Here is a 19765-nt window from a genome sequence, read left to right as displayed (position 1 = left end):
CCTCGGTTTCCTCAAAGTTTAAAAAAAAAAAAAAACACCGGAGTAACATCTATAATATATCAATGACAACCTTGTCAATAGTATTTCCTTTATAATCTTATCCCTAGGTGTATCAGATTTATTTTTATCAGTCCGAGAACATCACAACATTGTAGCAAGACCAGCGGATTTTTCATCCCATTTTTTGCAAAACAATTGCAAAAAATTCATTCAACAAAAAATATACACTCGCGGTTCATTATCCCGATTATTTTCATTATCTTCATTATCTCTATTGCTCTTATTACCATCACCTTTATTTTTATTTATATCACCTCATGATTTAGATTTTAATTTGTTTATGCTCTTATTATAAATATTCTAACCCCCTCCATAATGACTTTTCAATAATAATAAACATTAAAATACGCGAGTTATTATAAAACCAGTTAATAAAAACAATTGTTTTTCTTAATGAATAAATAATGTATTGATGAATATCAATTGATTATCCATAATTTACACTTAAATCAATTAACAATCATAATTTCAATAAAAAATACAACAAAAAATTATTACCAAAAACATCTTAACAAATTCCTCGAAATAAGTGAATATGATCTTCAGATTGCTATCGATCATTGAATTTATTGACACTGAGCATGAAGCAAGGGCCGAGGGTAAATCACGTAAATAATGATTTGCACCGAGGATATCGCCTTTTAATTTACCCCGACAATTTTTTTATTATCACTCGCGCAGATAAGAATCGAGGATAAAGGCAGATAATTGTACCGCTGATTGCGTACATTATTGGCTCGTATATTATTTGACGCGATTCAATATAACTTTTGGTGCGAGCTGAGAGAATCATTTGTATCTACCAGCTACCTATGGGCCAGTAAGGGCTTGAGGTTTGTGAGATTCTATCTCGCATCATAAAGGGCTGAGAGGATGAGAATGAAAAAAATCAGAGAGTCTGAATGGTTACGGCACGCATTCGCGGTATCGATCTGTCGATCTGGTGGGGGATTGGATGGAGGGGGGAGGAGGAGATTTGCTCGTCATTTTTGTTCAGTGATTATTAATGTTAAAATTGAATGCCATTGGTATACCCCGAGCAAACCTGTCGGTGGACCCACGTGCGATGTAAAAAATCGGCACCGAGGGAGGCCACCATGTGGCCAATACCTGGGATCCTGAGGTGGAGAACTGATCGCCATCGAAAAAATTCGGACCCGTTAAAAAATACGACGGCGCTTCCGATTATTATCGATACGCGCACTCAAGGTCTTACCATAAATTGCACTCGTCCTTTATCGACGACTCCTTTAATTCGCATGTTAATACAATTCTCTTCTTTTGTATCTTCTTGCACGTTTTTTATTCAATTTTATCAATGGGGATTGAAAATAAATAATCAGTCTAATGTGGATAAAAACGCTTATTTTTTAATAAAAATTTATTACTCTGCTGATAATAATTGCGCAATTGGGATTCGATTTGATCTTTGATATATATTTTTTCGAAATGTGTTAACGACTTGAAGAATGTTTATCTAAACTATAATTAGCAATCAATCAATCAATCAATCAATCAATCAATCAATCAATTATGCTATTGAATAATGATTTTGATTTTCTTGTAAAAAATTCTGTAATAATACCTGCACCAGATTTTTTAATTACACAAAAGTGGAATATCCTGTCCTGCTTTCCTCTCCTCTCTTGTATCAACCGTATAACTAGTCTCATACAGTCCAAACACATGAACAAATAAAAAAGCAAAAACTAATATGCATAACGAGATAAGTAGAACTGGATTGCGTATACGAGAACAGGTTGAGAATAAACGATGGACCACCCGATTTGTTTTGGTGTAACGGTGGAGTAACGAGGGTGCGTGATTAAAGAAATGTGTTGCGGGTTCACTTTCGATTGATTTTTTAATTAATTCCAGGTACTGAGAAAAACGAATAAATTCTAACGAGAGGAGGACCAATAAGAGGGCGTTAACTATATTATTTTTTATAAAAACGCCTAAACAAAATAAAAGACGGTAATCCTTTTTTTTAAATCCAAATGATCAATCCTATCATCGACGACGTCCGGTCTAAAATTTTAGTGTGAATGAAGTATTTTGTTATCCAAGAGTCTAATAATTATGCAACACGGCATTTCCCATTATTTTTCATCGCCTAGAGAATTCCTTTCACCCGAATAGGTTAAGATGGAGGAAGAGCTTACTGTCAATGCCGATGCAAAATGCCCTGAAACTCCGGATGACTCACAGGTAAAACGTGAAGAGAATTTCCATGTTTTCCATTTTCCTGATGATTATTATTAACGTGGGATTTTCACTGCAGGTTGACAGGGGACCGATAACAACGACCACGAAAAATGCTTTGATTACTAATCAGCTGAGCCCCTGCGATACATATCCTCACAGGCTGAAGGTATCGGTCGTTGGAACTGGAAAGGTTGGCATTGCCTGTGCGATTGCTATCCTCATGCAAGTATGTGAATGGTAAAAATAACAATATAAGAGAGGGATACATAAAAATATTGGGTAATTACCGCAATTAATCTGTCGGCAAAATGGCACAGAGAATGGCGAGCGAAGTCTGTCTGATCGACAAGAATGCGGCACGAGCGGAGGCCGAGGCCGAGGACATCCGGCACGCTGGCATCTTCCTGGGGAATCCGTTGGTCAGTGGTACAGCCGGTAAGGATTCCCCAAATCTTTTCCCTCAAGCTCATTCACCTGTTTCTCCCGATTTTTTTTATCCACATTTTTTTACTCCCCTGGGTACATCGCAATGAGGGAAATTATACAATTACAGAAAGGAGCGGTTTTAAGAACTCTTTTCTTTTAAATAAAAGTACAGGTACTAATCAATGTTTGTACAATCTATGATGCATGGGAAACTCAAGCTTCTATTGAAATTACGTATGATTCAATACAAAAATTGCAATTTTCTCGAATTTTTTGGATGAATGAGAAATTTTTTTGAGACGGTTTTTAATTGTAATTGATATAATATAATATTAACTACATAATTTAACTATATAATTGATTATAATCAATCCATGGATTCCTAATGTCTTCTCTAATTATTCTCCCCTCATCCCTCACCCTGAAAAATGAATTGTTCAATCTTCTTCAGCCCCTCAAGCTGTTGAATTTTCCGAAATTCTGAAAATCCCAAAATTCTAATATGAAACGACAAATGACACCTGACAGGGGTCCACCTGCATTTCCCCAGCTCGTCGATGACTTTGAAATAAAGAATGTCGATTCCCCGGTGTTTATTTTTAATTCCAAGGGCTTGGTCCTATCAACGGGTGCAGGATTGGTCGTTTTAACGGATCACGCTCGTCGCGTCGAGGGTTTATCTACGTGGAAAAAGGCAGAGAGACAGCTCAGTGGTCAGGACACGATTCTTCGGACGATGGAAAGACACGCTCACCAGGTCCATTCGTCCCCACTCATTCTTCACTAATCTCGTCAACCGATCTCTCACCCGTTCTTCTTTCCTCCTTCCTCTTCAATACCTGAAGAAAACCCCCACAAGCTACAGCTTTTATCTCCCCCCTCGAATCATCCGGATTACCTATTTATACCGATCTATTTATCCAGCACTTGAAACGACGGAAATCGTCAAAAGTCTGATCCCCTGTGAAAGAAGAACAATTTAATCGCACAATCTCCCTTCCAAATATCTCAGGTGGAATTCTTTATTATTCATACTGTTGCCTTTTTTAATTTATGCGAGATTCACCAGTTGATGCAAAACTAAATCTTCAGGGTTCGTCCTGTCCCATAAATATCCCGAATATCTTAATCAGTTTCTTACCTGGCGTACCCCAAAAAAAAAAGTGTCAAGTAAATTTGAAATTTCCTCAAAACCATGGGAATTCCAGAAACCCCATTATTACTGGTGTTTTCCGATGTTGAAACAGAAAAATAAACATTGGAGCGTATCTAGATCAGAGTTCGTGACGAAAATGATGATTTCACGGTTGACAATGTGAGGAAGCCTGTAAAATCCTCGGTGGGATTGAAAAAGACCAAGGGGATAGTATTCTCGGAATGAAAATGTATACACACGATTTCTTCAACAGCTTCTCTCAAATACCGTTGGAAAGGGACATTAGAATATCTTAATCTCCTCGTGTCTTCATTAAGTCCACCTCGTTTTGTCTCAACTCTATGTTTATTTTTGTTGACTACCACTGGTTTATTTAACAGATATAACCATGGTGAAGGAATCAGCTGTTGTAGTAATAGCTATTGGTGAGACTGGCCCACTGGAGAGGCCCAATATCCGCCACAATGTCGAGATATTCAGGAAAATTGTACCTGCCATTGCCAAGTTTGCTTGTCGTGCTGTTTTGCTGGTTGTCACTCAGCCCATTGATGTCATGTCCTACATCACTTGGAAGCTGTCAAAATTTCCATCGAATCGAGTCCTTGGAAGTGGCACTTTAATCGATACCCTGAGATTCCAGTATTATCTGGGACAGAGGCTGGGTCTTGCCAACTCATCCGTCAGCTGTATGAGCATTGGAGCTCAAGGAGAGACTTCAGGTAAAGTATCAGTCGAGGATCGATTCACCTCGCTCTGTGGAATAAGTTGTTTTATTTTTTATTTCAAAATATTAAGGATCTTTCAACATTTATCCGGGTTATCGTGTTATGCAAACTCTTGATTTATCACGTGCCGTGACGTAATGTTAAATTGGATGTTGGGTTTTCCTATTGAGGTATCAATCAGTCAAGATCTCGAGGAATTTTTAGAGGAAATAATAAAGAGTTTCCTCTGTTTCCGCGTCATTGGTGTTTCGTTTTCAGAAAGGAAGATATTTTCAAGAATTATATGATTTTATCGCAGTCAATGCGTGAAGATAAATATTCAATTTTTCAATTTCAATTTATTTTTCTTCGATGGAACATATGTCTTCTTTGTTTTATATCAACAGTAGCTTTATTATTTCCGTCGTGATGTATCATTGTAGTAACAATTTTAATTGATGAGTCGATAAATGGACATCTGCGTTGATTTCAGCTCCAATTATCTTCGAATATCTCCTAAACGACGACAGATATCGAAATTTCAGAAAAAATCTTTTCTCTGGTCCACAAATCGATCTACAAAAAAGATAGTAATGAAAATTTTCCTATTTCTCTTCAATCCCGAGATATCCACGGATAGTTGAATAATCCCAAATAGTCTAGTAATTTGCGCCAACTTTTTTCCGATGTTCGCAATTCAGTTCCAGTCTGGTCAAGTGTTCACGTAGCCGGGATGAAACTCCGTGATATAAATCCACGAATGGGTGAGACAAGTGATCCAGAGCGGTGGTACGAGGTAACGAATGCGATGAACGAGACAGAATCGAAGTTGAATGGTGAAAAGGGTGAGAACGGTCCAAGCTCCTGGTGCCTGGGTATATGCACAGCCCAGATTGTCGATGCCATCCTGAGAAACACGAAGGTCGTAATCCCGGTCTCCACGTACATCCACGTAAGAATTCTTTTCTCCTCGGCTTCGATCACGATCGATGAGTGATTCACTAGGTGCCGAAGAGCTTTTAGATTTTTTTATTATCTCTTTTGATTTTCATTTCTATACCCCAGAGCTGCATTCACGGCACCGACAAGGACGTCTACATGTCGATACCATGTGTTCTTGGTAGAGAAGGCGTTCATCAAACTGTTAGACAGAAATTAACTGACCAGGAGAAGTCATGTGTTCAGGCATGTGCTGATGCTATTCGAAATACACTGCGTGATTGTGGCATACTCCAGGAGTCACGCGATGATGATGAGTCGAGCTGATTCGTTCGTCAAAATTCTCACATCATATTTTTCCATTGGGCAATTTAAGTCATTGGATTTCTTCCATTTCTATTTTGTATTTTCATTGATATTTCTTGCATTCTGTTGCTTTAGGCATTGGCTGTACTAAATATAAATTCAATTGTAATTATCTGGAATAAATAAAATAAATAAATAAAATCATAAATCATCTTTCCAGAAACGGAAATATTAAAATTAGGAAAGAAAGAGAAAAAGAAAGAGTGTAAAATGCAGGATTATCCATAGAATTATAATTCCTAATCGTGATTTTTATCACTGATGGAGTTTGATCATTTATTTATTTCATTTTCACTCTGTATTTTTTAAATCATCGGGACATTATCTCCCAAAAAATTATTCACTTGCAGAATATTTAGTAATCATTATGAAGACTAACGGGCGCAGGAGAACTTGTCAGACATATTTTAAAATTCCAACGAAATTCCCATCAAAGTTTCTTCTCTCATCGATATCATCAGAATAATCTTATCTCGCATTACCGCTCTACTACTGAATTCAATTTCCCTTCCATTGAATTCCTCTTCATTTTTCCCTACTTTCCTGTTCTTATTCCCAAGAAATTGCATAATGTACATTCGACTATTCATTGTAAAAGGTAAAATAAAGAAATACAATCGAAAACAATTCAATTCCAGTGGAAAATAAATCAAATTAGTGAATAGTGAATGGAAAGCTAGCGGGTACGACTGGTTGGTTAAGTCTATCGGAAATGAGAATCTTAGTATCCATACGTAAAGTCCTTTGCCAATGGATAAAAGAGGAATGAGGAATAAAAGAGGAAGAGATCGGGACACGCACCTGCGCGATAGAGCATCTGGCGATCGATCAAGGGCTATAGAACCGTTTCTTATTCCCACTGGATAAAAATTGGTAGAGAAAAAAAAAATTTAATGGGGATGATGATGATGATGATGATGATAACAAAAAAAATGAAATAAATTGAAATGGGAATCGATGGCGAACTCCGGCGGAAATGAAAAATTTCGCTCGTGCCTCTCAAGTGCTTCTAGTGTCCAGCTGGAGAACGGAGGACAAGTCATTATATTATGACTCAAGTTTCCCTGTATATAGATCATATATACTATATACGGGTTCATATGCTTCCTGTCTATTGTCAATTGATTTACCGGAATTTTTTATCTTTACACCGAATATTCCATAAAAATTCTCGTTCTCGAGATATTATTCTGCGGATTAATCCTGAGGGATTGAATTAGTTCTCATAATTTATCACTATTTGTTTATTTATACGATTTCAAATTAACTAGGTAATTAATAATAAATGATTGGATTGATGAAATAAAAAAATCATTCGATCAACTGAAATTAAATAAAATAAGAAAAGTTACATATATTAATATTATTAGATTTGTTAATGACTGAAAAATAATTAAGAAGGCTGAAAGAATTATTGAGTAATTATTGTAATTATGAGGTAATTTTAGGAGTTATTGAAGTAGTGGATTTTAGGATAATCCAGGGAGTTCCATTTTTAAATTTTTTCCAAGTAGTTTCGATCGACAATTGTTCATTATTTAACCTCAATTAAAAAATTCCAGTTGTTAGAAAATTCCAGTGTTTTAAGTGGTATAACTGAAGATGACAGAGAAACCCAAAAATACAGCGACTTATCTGTTGACGAAGCAAGTGGATCAACTTCCGGATGTCCACCGGGTCAAGATCGCAATAGTTGGTAGTGGAAATGTGGGAATAGCAACAGCAATGTCGATATTATTCAAGGTAAACCCACGATCCTGATACCAATTCTGATATCTCATCATTCTATCTTCTCCAATCCCTCCAATCTTTCTTGATAATCGTGAGAGAACCCGTTGGTCGGATGGAAGCCACTGGAGTAATTCAATACAATTTTCTTCCGACTGACCCAAATAGCTCGATCAAATGGCTGCACTAAAAATCCCATAAAAGAGACCTTTGCATGATGACACAGGAGTCAAGCTGTCATTGCCATTAGTAATTTGAGACTCGAATGCTCTCTAACCACTTCTCTATCCTCACCCTCTCGTTATTCATCATTCCACTTTATTTACTTACACCGCCACTTTTTTTTACAAAAAATACCCAAGGGGAATGTTTTCAGAATAATTATAGTGAAGTTGAGGTAAAAATTACCCTAACACGCAAAATTCTCAGTGAAAATTTCCCTAACGTTTAAACTAAAATAACACACATTTCCTGAGATGAGTTTTGTTCAAATATCTCGGGATTGAAGAAAAATACTGATATTTTTATGATTACCTTTTTTGTAGGGCTCACCTTTTTCTACAAAAAAGATAGAGTCAAAAAATCCGCTATCTCTCTTCAATTGTGAGATATTCATTAAAAACTGGCTTCGAGAGAAATACACGTCCTAGTTCACCACTTCTCAACAGAATTACGAATTTCCATTCTGCGAGGCATTAAAAAAATTCTGTTCAATCCAATTAATGAAGTCGGGATAAATTTGAGAATGATAATATTTTTCTCTTGAGAATGGGTAATAGTGATGATGAGAGTTTCGATTTACTCGGATACAGACGGGAGTTGTTTGTTGATGCAAAAATGAGAGGAAAAGGAAGAGTCAGGCTACCAAATCCCCGAGGAAGATGGGGAAAGGGGAGAGAGGGTATTCATGTTAATGAACCAACAGGGGAAATTGGATGCTGAAAGAAAAGAAGTGTCTGGATTCTGCTTCCCTTTTGGACAGAGAAAAGAGAAGTTACTATCGGATCGTAAGGCGAGCATTTACACGTCCTCCGGGCGCACCCGCAGGTCTTTCTCTCCTTTTATTTATTCTTTATTTTTTTCGTTTTTTTTTCACCAAAGACCACGACCAACAGGGGCTCTTATCTCCAGCAACGAAATTTAATTCTTGTCCCAACGGTTCTTCTCAGACTTCTCTTTGTCAACCAGCTTCTTATTTTTCAATCAAGCAAAATCCACAGTTTATCCTTTCTTTCGGAAATTCCATCAAATGCTTCAGAATATTCTCCTTTCCCCCTAAAAAAATTACGATGGGACTGACGTTTAAATATATAGTTATTATTTAACAGTCGTTAACACAAAAAAACTTATGGAAAATATAAATAATGTATCAACAATAATGTATCAATTTTGCAAAGAGAAAAATTCTTATTTTTACGTAAATATTTATGCATGGATTTTGAGTTTGGAAGTGAGTGAAAAATTTGTGTGAGAGGCGTGTAATTGATAATTAATTAGTGATAATTAATTCTTTTTATCGGAGATAACGATGAGTATGCGGGACTTATGGATATAATTGTAGGATCAATTTTCTCAGTATGAGAAGGTGGTCTTTATAATTTTCGCGGAATGACTGTGTGTGTGTATGATGTTATGTGTAATCGGCATGTGATCGTGGACGCGCGATTCCGGTGGAGTGGAACTGGGTGGGATAATTTTTAGGTGGACTTCCGTCCGGTCCATCATTAAGAGGGAGTAACAAATGTCGTGACAAAACGGATGCAAGGTGAGCAACGGGACATCCTCGATATACTTACGCTAACGACCCGGATCGTTACTTCGAGGTATCTATACTCCATTTAATGGCACTTTCGTGACGATTTCAGAGGAGCAATGACGATTGTTAGTTATGTATTATCAAATCACGCGGAATTTAGCTGAGAAATTTGCAAATTGCAAAGATCGATTTGACCGCGAGAAAAGAAATATACGCGAATTGTTCAGTAATTTTTACTGGATATCCCCAGGAATTATTACCAGAAAATTACACAACATCAAGTGAAGATTCCGCGAAAAATCGTCACTTTTATTCCAGGCAACACGCGTTAAGAATTCATCAATATTTATCGATATATAATAAGATTTCGCCGATTTTAGTTTATTACGAATTAATCTAATGATTGATTACCCCGATCTCTTCACGTGTTATCACACACATGCGTTATGGCTCTAAAAAAAAATTGAAGTTGAGAAAAAGGTTAAATTTTCTGTCAAAAAATTCACGTGCGCCCCCCACAATCCCACCTAAAATGTGCACCAGTTAGCCCAAAATTTAAATGAAAAAAGATTGGATATGGAAAAAAATGTCGTCCCACTGTCGAATGAAGAGTGAAAATCGGGTCCTGACAGGGCCAAAACAATGAGCAATTGCACTCCCTGCTGTGCCAACATACGTCTCAGTCTACCAGACCGCATAAAGAGTATAATTGCCAAGTATGAAAATTGTCCATCAGCCTGTACATCCGGATGGGCAACAAGAGCCCACAGTGTATCACCAAAATGCATCCAATTCCAATTCTCCCCGGTCCGTCCATTTTCGGCTCACGCCTCCAGTTGCTGCCGTACACCACCAATTTATCCATCGAGCTGCTTATCACTTGGTGACACAACATGCAACCAACATTTCAAGCCATTTAATGTGCCATTAGCAGTGCCAGGACCTAATTTACAACGGTACTTGTCCACCAAGACTATTTGTCCCTCTCTGAGAGGTCGTCTGATGCTGTATGAGAGACATCCAGTTCCAAAGTCTCCAACATCATTTACCACCTGTCCCTCCAAGAAGATCCTATCTTTTTGCCAGTGTAAACAACCGAGATTAGTTTCAAGCACAAGAAACTCGTGTTCAACACCTTGGAGATGCTGTGAAATTCCTCTGACAACCTATGAGCCGCCATTTTCCTCGCCCTATCTTGAGCGAGAATTTACGAGTAGATTTGCACGAGTACCTCTTTTTGATTGTGGTCATTAGTTTGTATCATCTGTTGATTAAATATCGTCTAGGGTTGAACCAACGGGTGAGTAACTCACTAATACATCGATTACTGGAGAAGTAAAAGTTAATTACTGATTAATATAGAAATTATTGGTTTTAGGAGGAACAATCATCCGACCTTTTCTGTTCAGAATTTATTTATCTACAAAAGAAGTCTCTTAGTGTTTTCACGGTGAATCGATGGTTTTCGAGATAAATCGATAGTTTAAACAAAAATCATCAGCACTGGGGAAATAATTACTCTCGTCAAATATATTTACTTAACGAGAGGAAATCTACAGTAGGAGAATGGCCTACAGTAAATTAATTAATTATTTACATTCAGGAATGGTGTCTATTCGATAAAAATTCTTTTTGAAATAATAAAAATTTCTGGAATTAAAAGGAAATACTGTACCAGATAATTTGTTATTCCGGTAAAAACACTTCAAATAACAATTCACCCTGGCGATTACACTCGTCCTCACGTAACATTTCACGATAATTTTTTCTCCACGACAAGTAGATTCATGAAGACCCCACGGAGACAAGAGCGATTAGACTTATTACACGTGAATTCATGCTCATCCCGAGGGGAAAAAAAAATGCAACGCTCCATCCGCGAATGCTCAAAAATGGAAAAAAAGAAAAAAAAAATGGAAGAAGCAAAAAATGGAGAACGCACATGCTTCATGCATATACGTACATATGTGGAGCTGAGATGCACGACGCGTTACAAGAACCGCTACCGAATCCTTGGGTTGCATGCTCGTTTGAAATTCTGTAATGAATGGCCGACAGTTCGTGCCGTTGAAAACACACGTAACGATCGGCAGTGGGTACCATCGGTACCACAGCAGGAGTGCCACAGCAGGAGAAACTGAAGAGGATAGAAAATAAGTTAAAAGTGGACCAGGAAAAATACGATTGGCAAGAGCATGGTCCAGAGGGGTACAGGACGTGTAATTACTCAGGAATGAATTATTGCATGGCGTTACATTGGAGGAACCAGCTTGTTTGATGTGGTACTGAGGCTACCTTCACGCATTTTTATTTATGCAGATTTTTTACACTTTTATTTATTCATTTTTCAAATCGACTATCAGATTTTGCAGGAATAACTGATGGTCACGGCTCAGTTTTTCCAAATCGCTGATCCATTGCAGTTTGTTATCCAAAATTATTTAGATCTAGCTAGAACAAGAGCTTTTATGTTTTATTTACATTCTGTTTACGAAAATAGTTTGTATTTTGAAGGTGTTGTCAATGCAATTCCGATTTTTTAGAACATTTGAGGAATGAAGTGGTATCGCGATAGATTTTTGATGAATATCTCCGAATCTGAGGGAGATAGCGCAATTTTTATAATGACATTTATTGTAGAACTCAATTTTCTCCACAAAAAATTTTATAATAAAAATTTTGGTATCATCCTTAGATTCCGAGATATTCACCAAAGAGTGGTCAATACTCGAAAACGACTTGTCTCGTATTACCACTTCGTTTCCGATTTGTAAATAAATTAATCTCATTGAATCAATCAACAAATCTTGTTATAATCATATAAGAAGAAGGTCCCAATCAGGTCTAATGACTAGAAAATTTTTGTTAACAAGTTCTTTAAAACATTATTTCCTGAATTGACAGTTTAAATTTTTCAAATTTTGATATTTTTTCATTTTCGATGGATTTCTTCCCAATTTTTCAGCGTCTCGCCTCAGAGCTAGTACTGATAGATAGCAATGAGCAACTAGCAAGGGCAGAGGCTGAAGATATCAGTCACGCGGGTGCTTTCCTGGGTAATCCAAAGATTGTTGGTACGAAAGGTGAGTGAAGGTATAGGATAGCATATGAGAGTCTCAACGCAAGTTCAAAGGTCAAACTAGCGAGTGTTCTTGCACGAGAAGAAGGTATCATGGTGGTAAGATGAAGCCATAAGCGGTAATGTTAACCTGTCCAGATTACAGTGCGGCCAGAGATGCGGCTGTCTGCGTCATCACCGCAGGTGGCAGACAGCAGGATCATCAACAACCTGGTGAAATACTTGGTAGTAATCTCGATGTATTCAAGAGCATTATTCCCAGCGTTTGCAAGTTCGCTCCCAATAGTATTTTAATCATCGTCACGAGTCCAGGTAATTTTTGCCATTTTTTTTTTTGCGTATTGGGTGAAGAACGCAACTTCAAAATATTGCCTCAAAAAGCCACAACGAAAAATATTCCCTCAAAATATTTCAAAAGACACATTATTCCGAGACATTACAAGAACAAGAAAAGATACATAATCAATTTTTATATTTGGTATATAATTGTTAATCCCCGGAATTTCACTCACTACAAGTGTCACTCGATATATAAATAAAAATATATATATAAATAAAAATATATCGATTCCTTAACGTACACTGAAGTAATCCTCAGCTTTAATAATTGTTAGCAACAATATTTTGCGGTTATAATACTTCTTCGCAGTAAACAATTCATATAATAATTCCTTCATTCGTAATATTTTTTAAAATAATATATTGATATGACGATATCTCGGCTTGTAACATTTTTCGGGTTAATATTTTTGCGAAGTAATATATTGACGTTATAATATTTTGACTTGTAATATCTTTCTGGAATATTCCGAGGGGAATGTCATTACTGAATAAAATTTAGAGCGCTCGCCAAGAGGAGATTATGGGGGGATATAATCGGATATATTGAAAAGACTCTTTTGCAATATCACTTTCGTGTTATTTTCAGTCGATATACTTTCATATGTGGCCATGAGACTCTCTGGATTTCCCCCCAATCGTGTGATTGGCCTTGGTACCTTCCTGGATAGCTGTAGATTTCAGTACTTTATCGGTGAGAAACTTGGAATTTCACCGAGCTGTATTCAAGCTTTTGTAATCGGTGAAAACAGTCCAACATCTGGTAATTAAAATTTTCTACTCCTTCACTGAGGTTGAGTAAATCACTTTAATTATGCATAACTTTACAGTGCCCGTGTGGTCTGCGGTCTCGGTGATGGGAATGCAGCTAAAGGACATAAACAGGGAGATTGGTAGCCGAATGGACCCTGAGGGATGGGGTGAAGTGCATAATAAAGTTGTTGCTAGCAATGAAGACCTGATGAAGAGAAAGTGTAACAAATGGGCAGCTGGAGTTTGTGTTGCTGAAATTGTTGATGCCGTTGTCAGAAATACCGGAGTTTCCATGACAGTATCAACGTTCATTAAAGTACGTCGTAAAATGAAGACGGGGAAAATGTTTCTTGGTGCTCAGCAAAAAGTTCATCTTTATAAAATAACTTGTACTCTTGAAGACTTTTTCTTGCATCCAGAAACATTTCCGCTTTATGAATAACTCCACGGGGAGAAATATTCAGTAAAAATTACGGAAAGGTATGAAATTGTTACGTCATTTTACCCGGACAAGTAAAATCTCACTGAAAATTCTCGATTTATTGTGCCTCAAAAAAAAAAACAATTCATGAGCGTTCAACAATTTTTATGGGGCTGGTCTATTGTTTCTGCGTTTTGTTCCGTAAAATTTCTCAATCATTGGGAAAAAATGACGCAATGACTTGTCAACCCAGCGGTACGTCATCAGACTGGTGAATAATTTTTACGGTACAAATGATATAATTCTCGTGACGATTCGTCCAATTTCTATTCCAACTCCCACTTTTTATTGAACTTCCCTCCGCTCGCGGATTACAGTTCGAAACCTAATTTTTACGTTCTACCTCTAGTAATTCTCCTTGAATTTTTCTCTCCATGTGAAACTGACGACCTCATTTTATTCCTCAGGGATGCAAACACGGGCTGGAGAAAGATATATTCATGTCCCTCCCATGCATAATCGGTAGAAACGGAGTTCAATCCTACATTCGTCATCTCTATACCCAAGAAGAGCAGGAATTGACGACAAAATCATGCAGATCAATTTACGAATCTCAAAAACCAATCCTAGGATCATTGGAATAGTATTCCAAAGACCCACAAATAAACCCATCCATTATTCACAGCATTTGACAATTGAATCTAATAATGGAATGATACAAAAATAAATTGATGAAGAAGAAGCACTTACCTTGCCATACCCAACACTCTGAGAATTTCACGACATAACCGTTGCATTTTCATCCTGAGTGATTCATTATATCAGCGAGTAACGAATGTGCCCGACGGCTGGTGACGTCTACAACGGCTTCATCTTGCGACTCGTTTAAAAAAGGGGGCGAATCAAAGCCCAGGGTGAAAGAGAAGAAGAAGAAGCCCCCGAGATTGGCCCAAGGAAGGGCAACAGGAGCATAAAAGGTGTGGATTCAAAGAGAGAGCATTTGCGACACCGTCGAAACATTTCGGCTCCTCGACACCACATATATGTACCACATACATATATGCAATGGCTTCCGAGAGAAGACCGGGCCCATTTTTCTGTATTATCTCGATGACGCGTCCGTGGGACTATAATTTATGAAAAAAATAAAAAAAAAAAAACAAGAGACCAGAGCGAGAAGAAAAAAAGGGCAAAACCGCCCGGACCTTCCGATCGCACTCAGTACGCCGTAATGACATAATTCCCCTGGGCCCTCCACTTGAATTTTTTATTCGCAATTTATTTTCATTTTTTCATTAAATATTATTCAGTCTTTTCCGGAATACATGCGACGGATTAATCGAGTGAGCAGTAAATTTAATATGAAAATGTTTGAGAAGGTGAATCGAGAGTGCCGCACACTAGGTGATACTAATTGTTCTTTTTATTTTATCTGCAAATACAGTTAATGCCCTCCATGGGAGTCACTGGGGATTTAAAATGTGAAAAATCGATGGCTCAGGAGTAGGAGAATGCGAGAGAGGAAAGGAACTCGTAAAACTGCGAATATATTCACCACTGGTTCACTCTGGGCTTTCTTTATCTCATTCGTATGCTCACCTAAGGACTCTCTGCTGCCCCTGATTGAGTTACGATTTAATTAGGCCGCACACAGGTGATTAAGATATCTGCTAATCAACGAGTCTCCACGTTACTTTATTTACTCTCTTTATCACTGGGTCTTCTCTCACTTTAGATCATGCACGGAGAAACATTTACTGTTGAATTTACTCCGACGGTCAGCGATTGTCTGTTCAACGAATCTTCTCTCGCCGGAAATAATAACGAGTTTTGCACTTTCCAGGAAACCTAAACGAGGGATAACTGATTGTTTTTTTTTGGGTTCATCAATTTTCAGTCTGAGTCTTAAATTTGAAATTTTGGTTTACAAGAATCATTAAGAATTAATTAAACAGTGTTAAAGCAATTGATGTGTTCTTGAAATATTGTTTTAATATTCGGTCTGTGTCGTCAGGTTTTTCAGTCCCATAATTTCTGTGGTACTGCGATAAAGAGATCGAGTGCTGGATCTCTAGGAAATAAAATTAAAACTCATCCGAGTGAAAATGAAAACATTCGAATTGATTTCACTGTACATTTTTCTCCTGGTGCTCTTTTTTACCAGCAACTTTCTTGCGTACAAAAAAAAACATTCGATGGGAGACGAAAAAGGATAGAATTAGTGTTAGTGACGAGTCAGTGAATTCGAGTGGATGTGAAATCTGCAAGCTGCGGGCTACCCACATCATTCATAAAGTCTTTTTATTCTTCATCCCGAGTTTTTTTAGTCGAGTCTTTTTTTTGTGTCTATTATCATCCGTCCGTTACCCGGATCATGTAATCGTGGAGGAATATGGAGACACTGGGAATGAAGTGTTTGGATGGAAATAACACGGGATCTAGGGGAAGTTAATCCTTCATATACGTTTGAGTTGGTTTTGGAGGGAGTGGAGACGTTGGACCTCTGATTCTCGTTATTGGGATTATGGCCGAGTTATAAAAAAAATCTCAGAGGAGATTAGGGATGTTTGTGGATGGGAGAGAATTATTAGGCTCAACGGTACGATCTTTGCATTCCTCAACTCAAAATAGTTCAAACGAATTATGAATCTTACGGGTTTCTCCAGAATGAAGAGATTGCAGGCGATAATTTGTCAAGAATTTTCCACTCCAGAAATAACACGTATTTTACAGTATAAATAATAATTTACGTGTATTATTTATATAAATTTAGAAATAAATTGGATTTCAGAATGAGTTTGTTTTATAAACTCATTTATTTTAACACTCGCGTAAAAATCTGTGCAGCCTGCGCCGCCATCTTGACGACCGCCTCGCACGAAATGGCGGCACTCCATCCGTCTGTCACCTCGCACTTTTAAACATTCACAAAAATTAATTGTGACCTTCAAATCAGTCTCACCTGGCGTCATCCTTTTTCTACAAAATGAACAAATTTTTTAAGCCATCTCTCAGGAATTTCTATTCACTTTCGGCTGAGAATTCGTTGCACGAAATTTTTCGCTCTTTAAAATCTTTTCGCGAAACTAAATGAAATCTGCCGCTGGTGTAATTCTCCTGCTGACCCTCTCCCACTGCTGTCACCGTTCCCATTTGTTCGCTGAGCTCCGTGTGAATGTCGACACAAGCCAGTCTCGTTTTTATTTTTTTTTATCCCAAGTGCATTGTTACGAAACATTAAAGTGCGAGGTGCGAGGCTGATGGGTGAGCCGAAAATGAATTGTGCGGTCTAATGTTTGTTTTCAGTTGTACGCAGGTAAGACCCCTTTGTCTTGAATCGACGACAGAACGGGTTTGCACCACCGGCGACGGGATAAGGTATTATAATACTTTATTTATGTCCGAATGAACACTCAAGTGTTTCATTCTGATCCTTGACGACTAGTGAATTATTCAGGGGAGATAATGGCGCATTGTGTCGGCCAGTCTATGATATGGAAGTGGTTGCTGTGGGTTAATATCTTATCGCAGAATCTCAGAAATATTATCTCAAGAGATTGATGAAGAGAGTTGAAAAAAAAAAATGGAGGGACAAGTGTACGAATTCCCGGGGCTGATGAAGACATTAGCGGCTTTTCTTGCCTTATTTGAAGATGCCACGAGAGCCCTCTCATCGTCGCGGCTAATCGAGTCGACGATAAGAAGGTTGAATTCCCGTTTGCAACTTGTTCCTGTACCGAGGAAAGACTGCCCAGAGGTGGAAGAAAGAGGTTTTCAAATTGCTAATAAAAATATAAATAAATGAGTCAATGAGGATATTAATAAAATTGAGAATGAGGGGAAGAAGGATTTGGAGAGGGAATTGCGTCAGTTGGGTTTAATATAAACGCTTGAAGCGATAATTTTCGACGGTGATGCACTTTATGCAAAATTCCACCTCCAATTTTCAAGAACTTGTTCCAAATTTTTCGGAATCCGCGCAAATTCAATTAATTTACATTTTAATAATTTAATTAACAACGAATAATTAATTAATTCAGTAGCGCTGGGGCGAGGTGATTTGGCTAATAGCTGAGTTTCCGAGAATATCTCTGAATCTCAGAGAGATACTGAAATTGTTCTCAGGACCTTTTCTGTAGAGTGGAGTGAGGGCTACAAAAAAGGTATTCACTAAAATTTCGCTAGCTCTCTCAGATTTGAAGATATCGCTCGAAAGCTCGGCTTGGACTACTAAATTTATTAATTAATAAATTCCATGGGGAGAGAAAAGTTTTTGGGTCATGATCCATTCAATGGAAATCTTCGCGACATGAAATTCATAATCTTTTATGCTTGGGTAGATGTACGGAATCTTCCACTCCCCTTCCCTCTTGAAGGCATATAATTATTATAATTCATATAAAATAAAATTCAATTCAATTCCAGGTGTCGACGCAGCTGACACGAGCCCCACAAATATCATAACATGATCCGGTCACTCATTCTAGTTATTCACCCAATCGAGTCCTCAATCGTCCTCTCAATTTCGCTGCATTAATTTTATAATTAATAAATAAATTAATTAAATTTGTCAGTAAAATCCGTTACATGCTACGCACGTGGCTATCACGACCTTTCATTAGTGGAATTTTAGATTCTGGTGCACATGTGAAAGTGAAACTAATAAAATAGCTCAGGTATCGTGGAATGCTGGGACAACTTGTGAGTGAAATTTTTTGAAACTGACGTTAGTATTGACTGCTGGGTTTGTGCGAGGACACCAAAAATAAGAAGACAGAAAATCTAGGAAGCTGAGGACAAAGGCTTCACGTGTCCAATCTGTACGCTGAAGAATCCGGTCGCAAAGAGGGTATACCAACTAAACTTTCTACAAGCTGAGGCGCGACGCCGCGTTCAACCCCCTATCGGTAGGTCGCATCTCCATGACAAATACTGGCAGGACCTCGCGCGGACTCCAGATAATAATCTCAGCTTCACCGCCACCAACCAGGTAACCAGATAAATGGTGACCAAGTATAATGCCCTCTTCCACTATAATGTCCCACTCTTTTATATACTCTACACGTGTTGTATATAAGGGACAGAGAGAAAAGTGGATGACCACACTTGGGAATATTTATGGTGTTCTACTTCTTTGCCACTGAAACTATCTCAGGTGACAATGTCATACCGTGAATCGGCGAATTTACGGCTGGTCAAATAACGCGGAGAGGAAATTCGGGTAATAATTGCGGGGCAGGAGGTAATCTTGATGTTGAGGCTTTTTCCAGGAATTTTTATGTCACCGCCAGGCAAGTGCCCGAACAGTTATACACGCCAATTAAATGTCTAATCAAATATTTTACGGTACTTCATAGAGATTTTTCGATGGTTTTTTAGGTATCACTTTTGGAAGACTGATTTTACTTAATCTCTCTTTCGTCCTCATATTTTTTGTATCTCCACGGATTTTTACTCATAGAAAATACAAAATTTCATGTTAAAAGTGGACAATCAAATTCGTAAATAGTGGTATTTTCTTTTTCGTTCTCTTGTGATGGAATATAACGGAAAATGAAGAAGATATTAATAATAATAATAATAACATCGCTGAGGGCTATTATTAAAATCAGTCTTTAACGAAAAAATTCTATTTTGAGAAAAAATTGAATTTCATGTGTCGAAAGTCATGATTTTCATTCTTTTTCTCATCTAGAAAAAAAGTCCAAATAAAATCACCTGCTAGTTCCCAAAAAAATTGAGCAAAAAAACCCCAACAATCTAGACTCCAATCTAAAGTATAACACACCAATTAAAACTAAAGCGACATAAAGCTAATTCGCTCCGTTCA

The 19765-nt window shown here is 37.6% G+C and overlaps 2 protein-coding genes across 2 annotated transcripts; both read left to right on the top strand.

Annotated features, from left to right (window-relative positions):
- The first annotated feature begins 2033 nt into the window (after positions 1–2033).
- On the top strand, positions 2034–15832 carry LOC105274185 (uncharacterized). Its single transcript, XM_011317096.1, has 14 exons — positions 2034–2271; positions 2345–2494; positions 2586–2703; positions 4231–4569; positions 5256–5506; positions 5620–5815; positions 7454–7602; positions 12309–12426; positions 12561–12734; positions 13351–13524; positions 13592–13830; positions 14403–14912; positions 15380–15589; positions 15671–15832. The coding sequence occupies exons 1-12, from the start codon at positions 2209–2211 to the stop codon at positions 14577–14579; spliced, it is 2148 nt and encodes a 715-aa protein (XP_011315398.1). The 5' UTR covers positions 2034–2208; the 3' UTR covers positions 14580–14912; positions 15380–15589; positions 15671–15832.
- Positions 9862–10940, top strand: LOC105274015 (uncharacterized). Its single transcript, XM_011316804.1, has 2 exons — positions 9862–10643; positions 10722–10940. The coding sequence occupies exon 1, from the start codon at positions 9986–9988 to the stop codon at positions 10595–10597; it is 612 nt and encodes a 203-aa protein (XP_011315106.1). The 5' UTR covers positions 9862–9985; the 3' UTR covers positions 10598–10643; positions 10722–10940.
- Positions 15833–19765: the final 3933 nt, after the last annotated feature.

Source organism: Fopius arisanus, unplaced genomic scaffold, assembly GCF_000806365.1.
Source record: "Fopius arisanus strain USDA-PBARC FA_bdor unplaced genomic scaffold, ASM80636v1 scaffold00009, whole genome shotgun sequence".
Taxonomy (NCBI): Eukaryota; Metazoa; Arthropoda; class Insecta; order Hymenoptera; family Braconidae; genus Fopius; species Fopius arisanus.
This window is presented reverse-complemented; position numbering and strand designations above follow the sequence as displayed.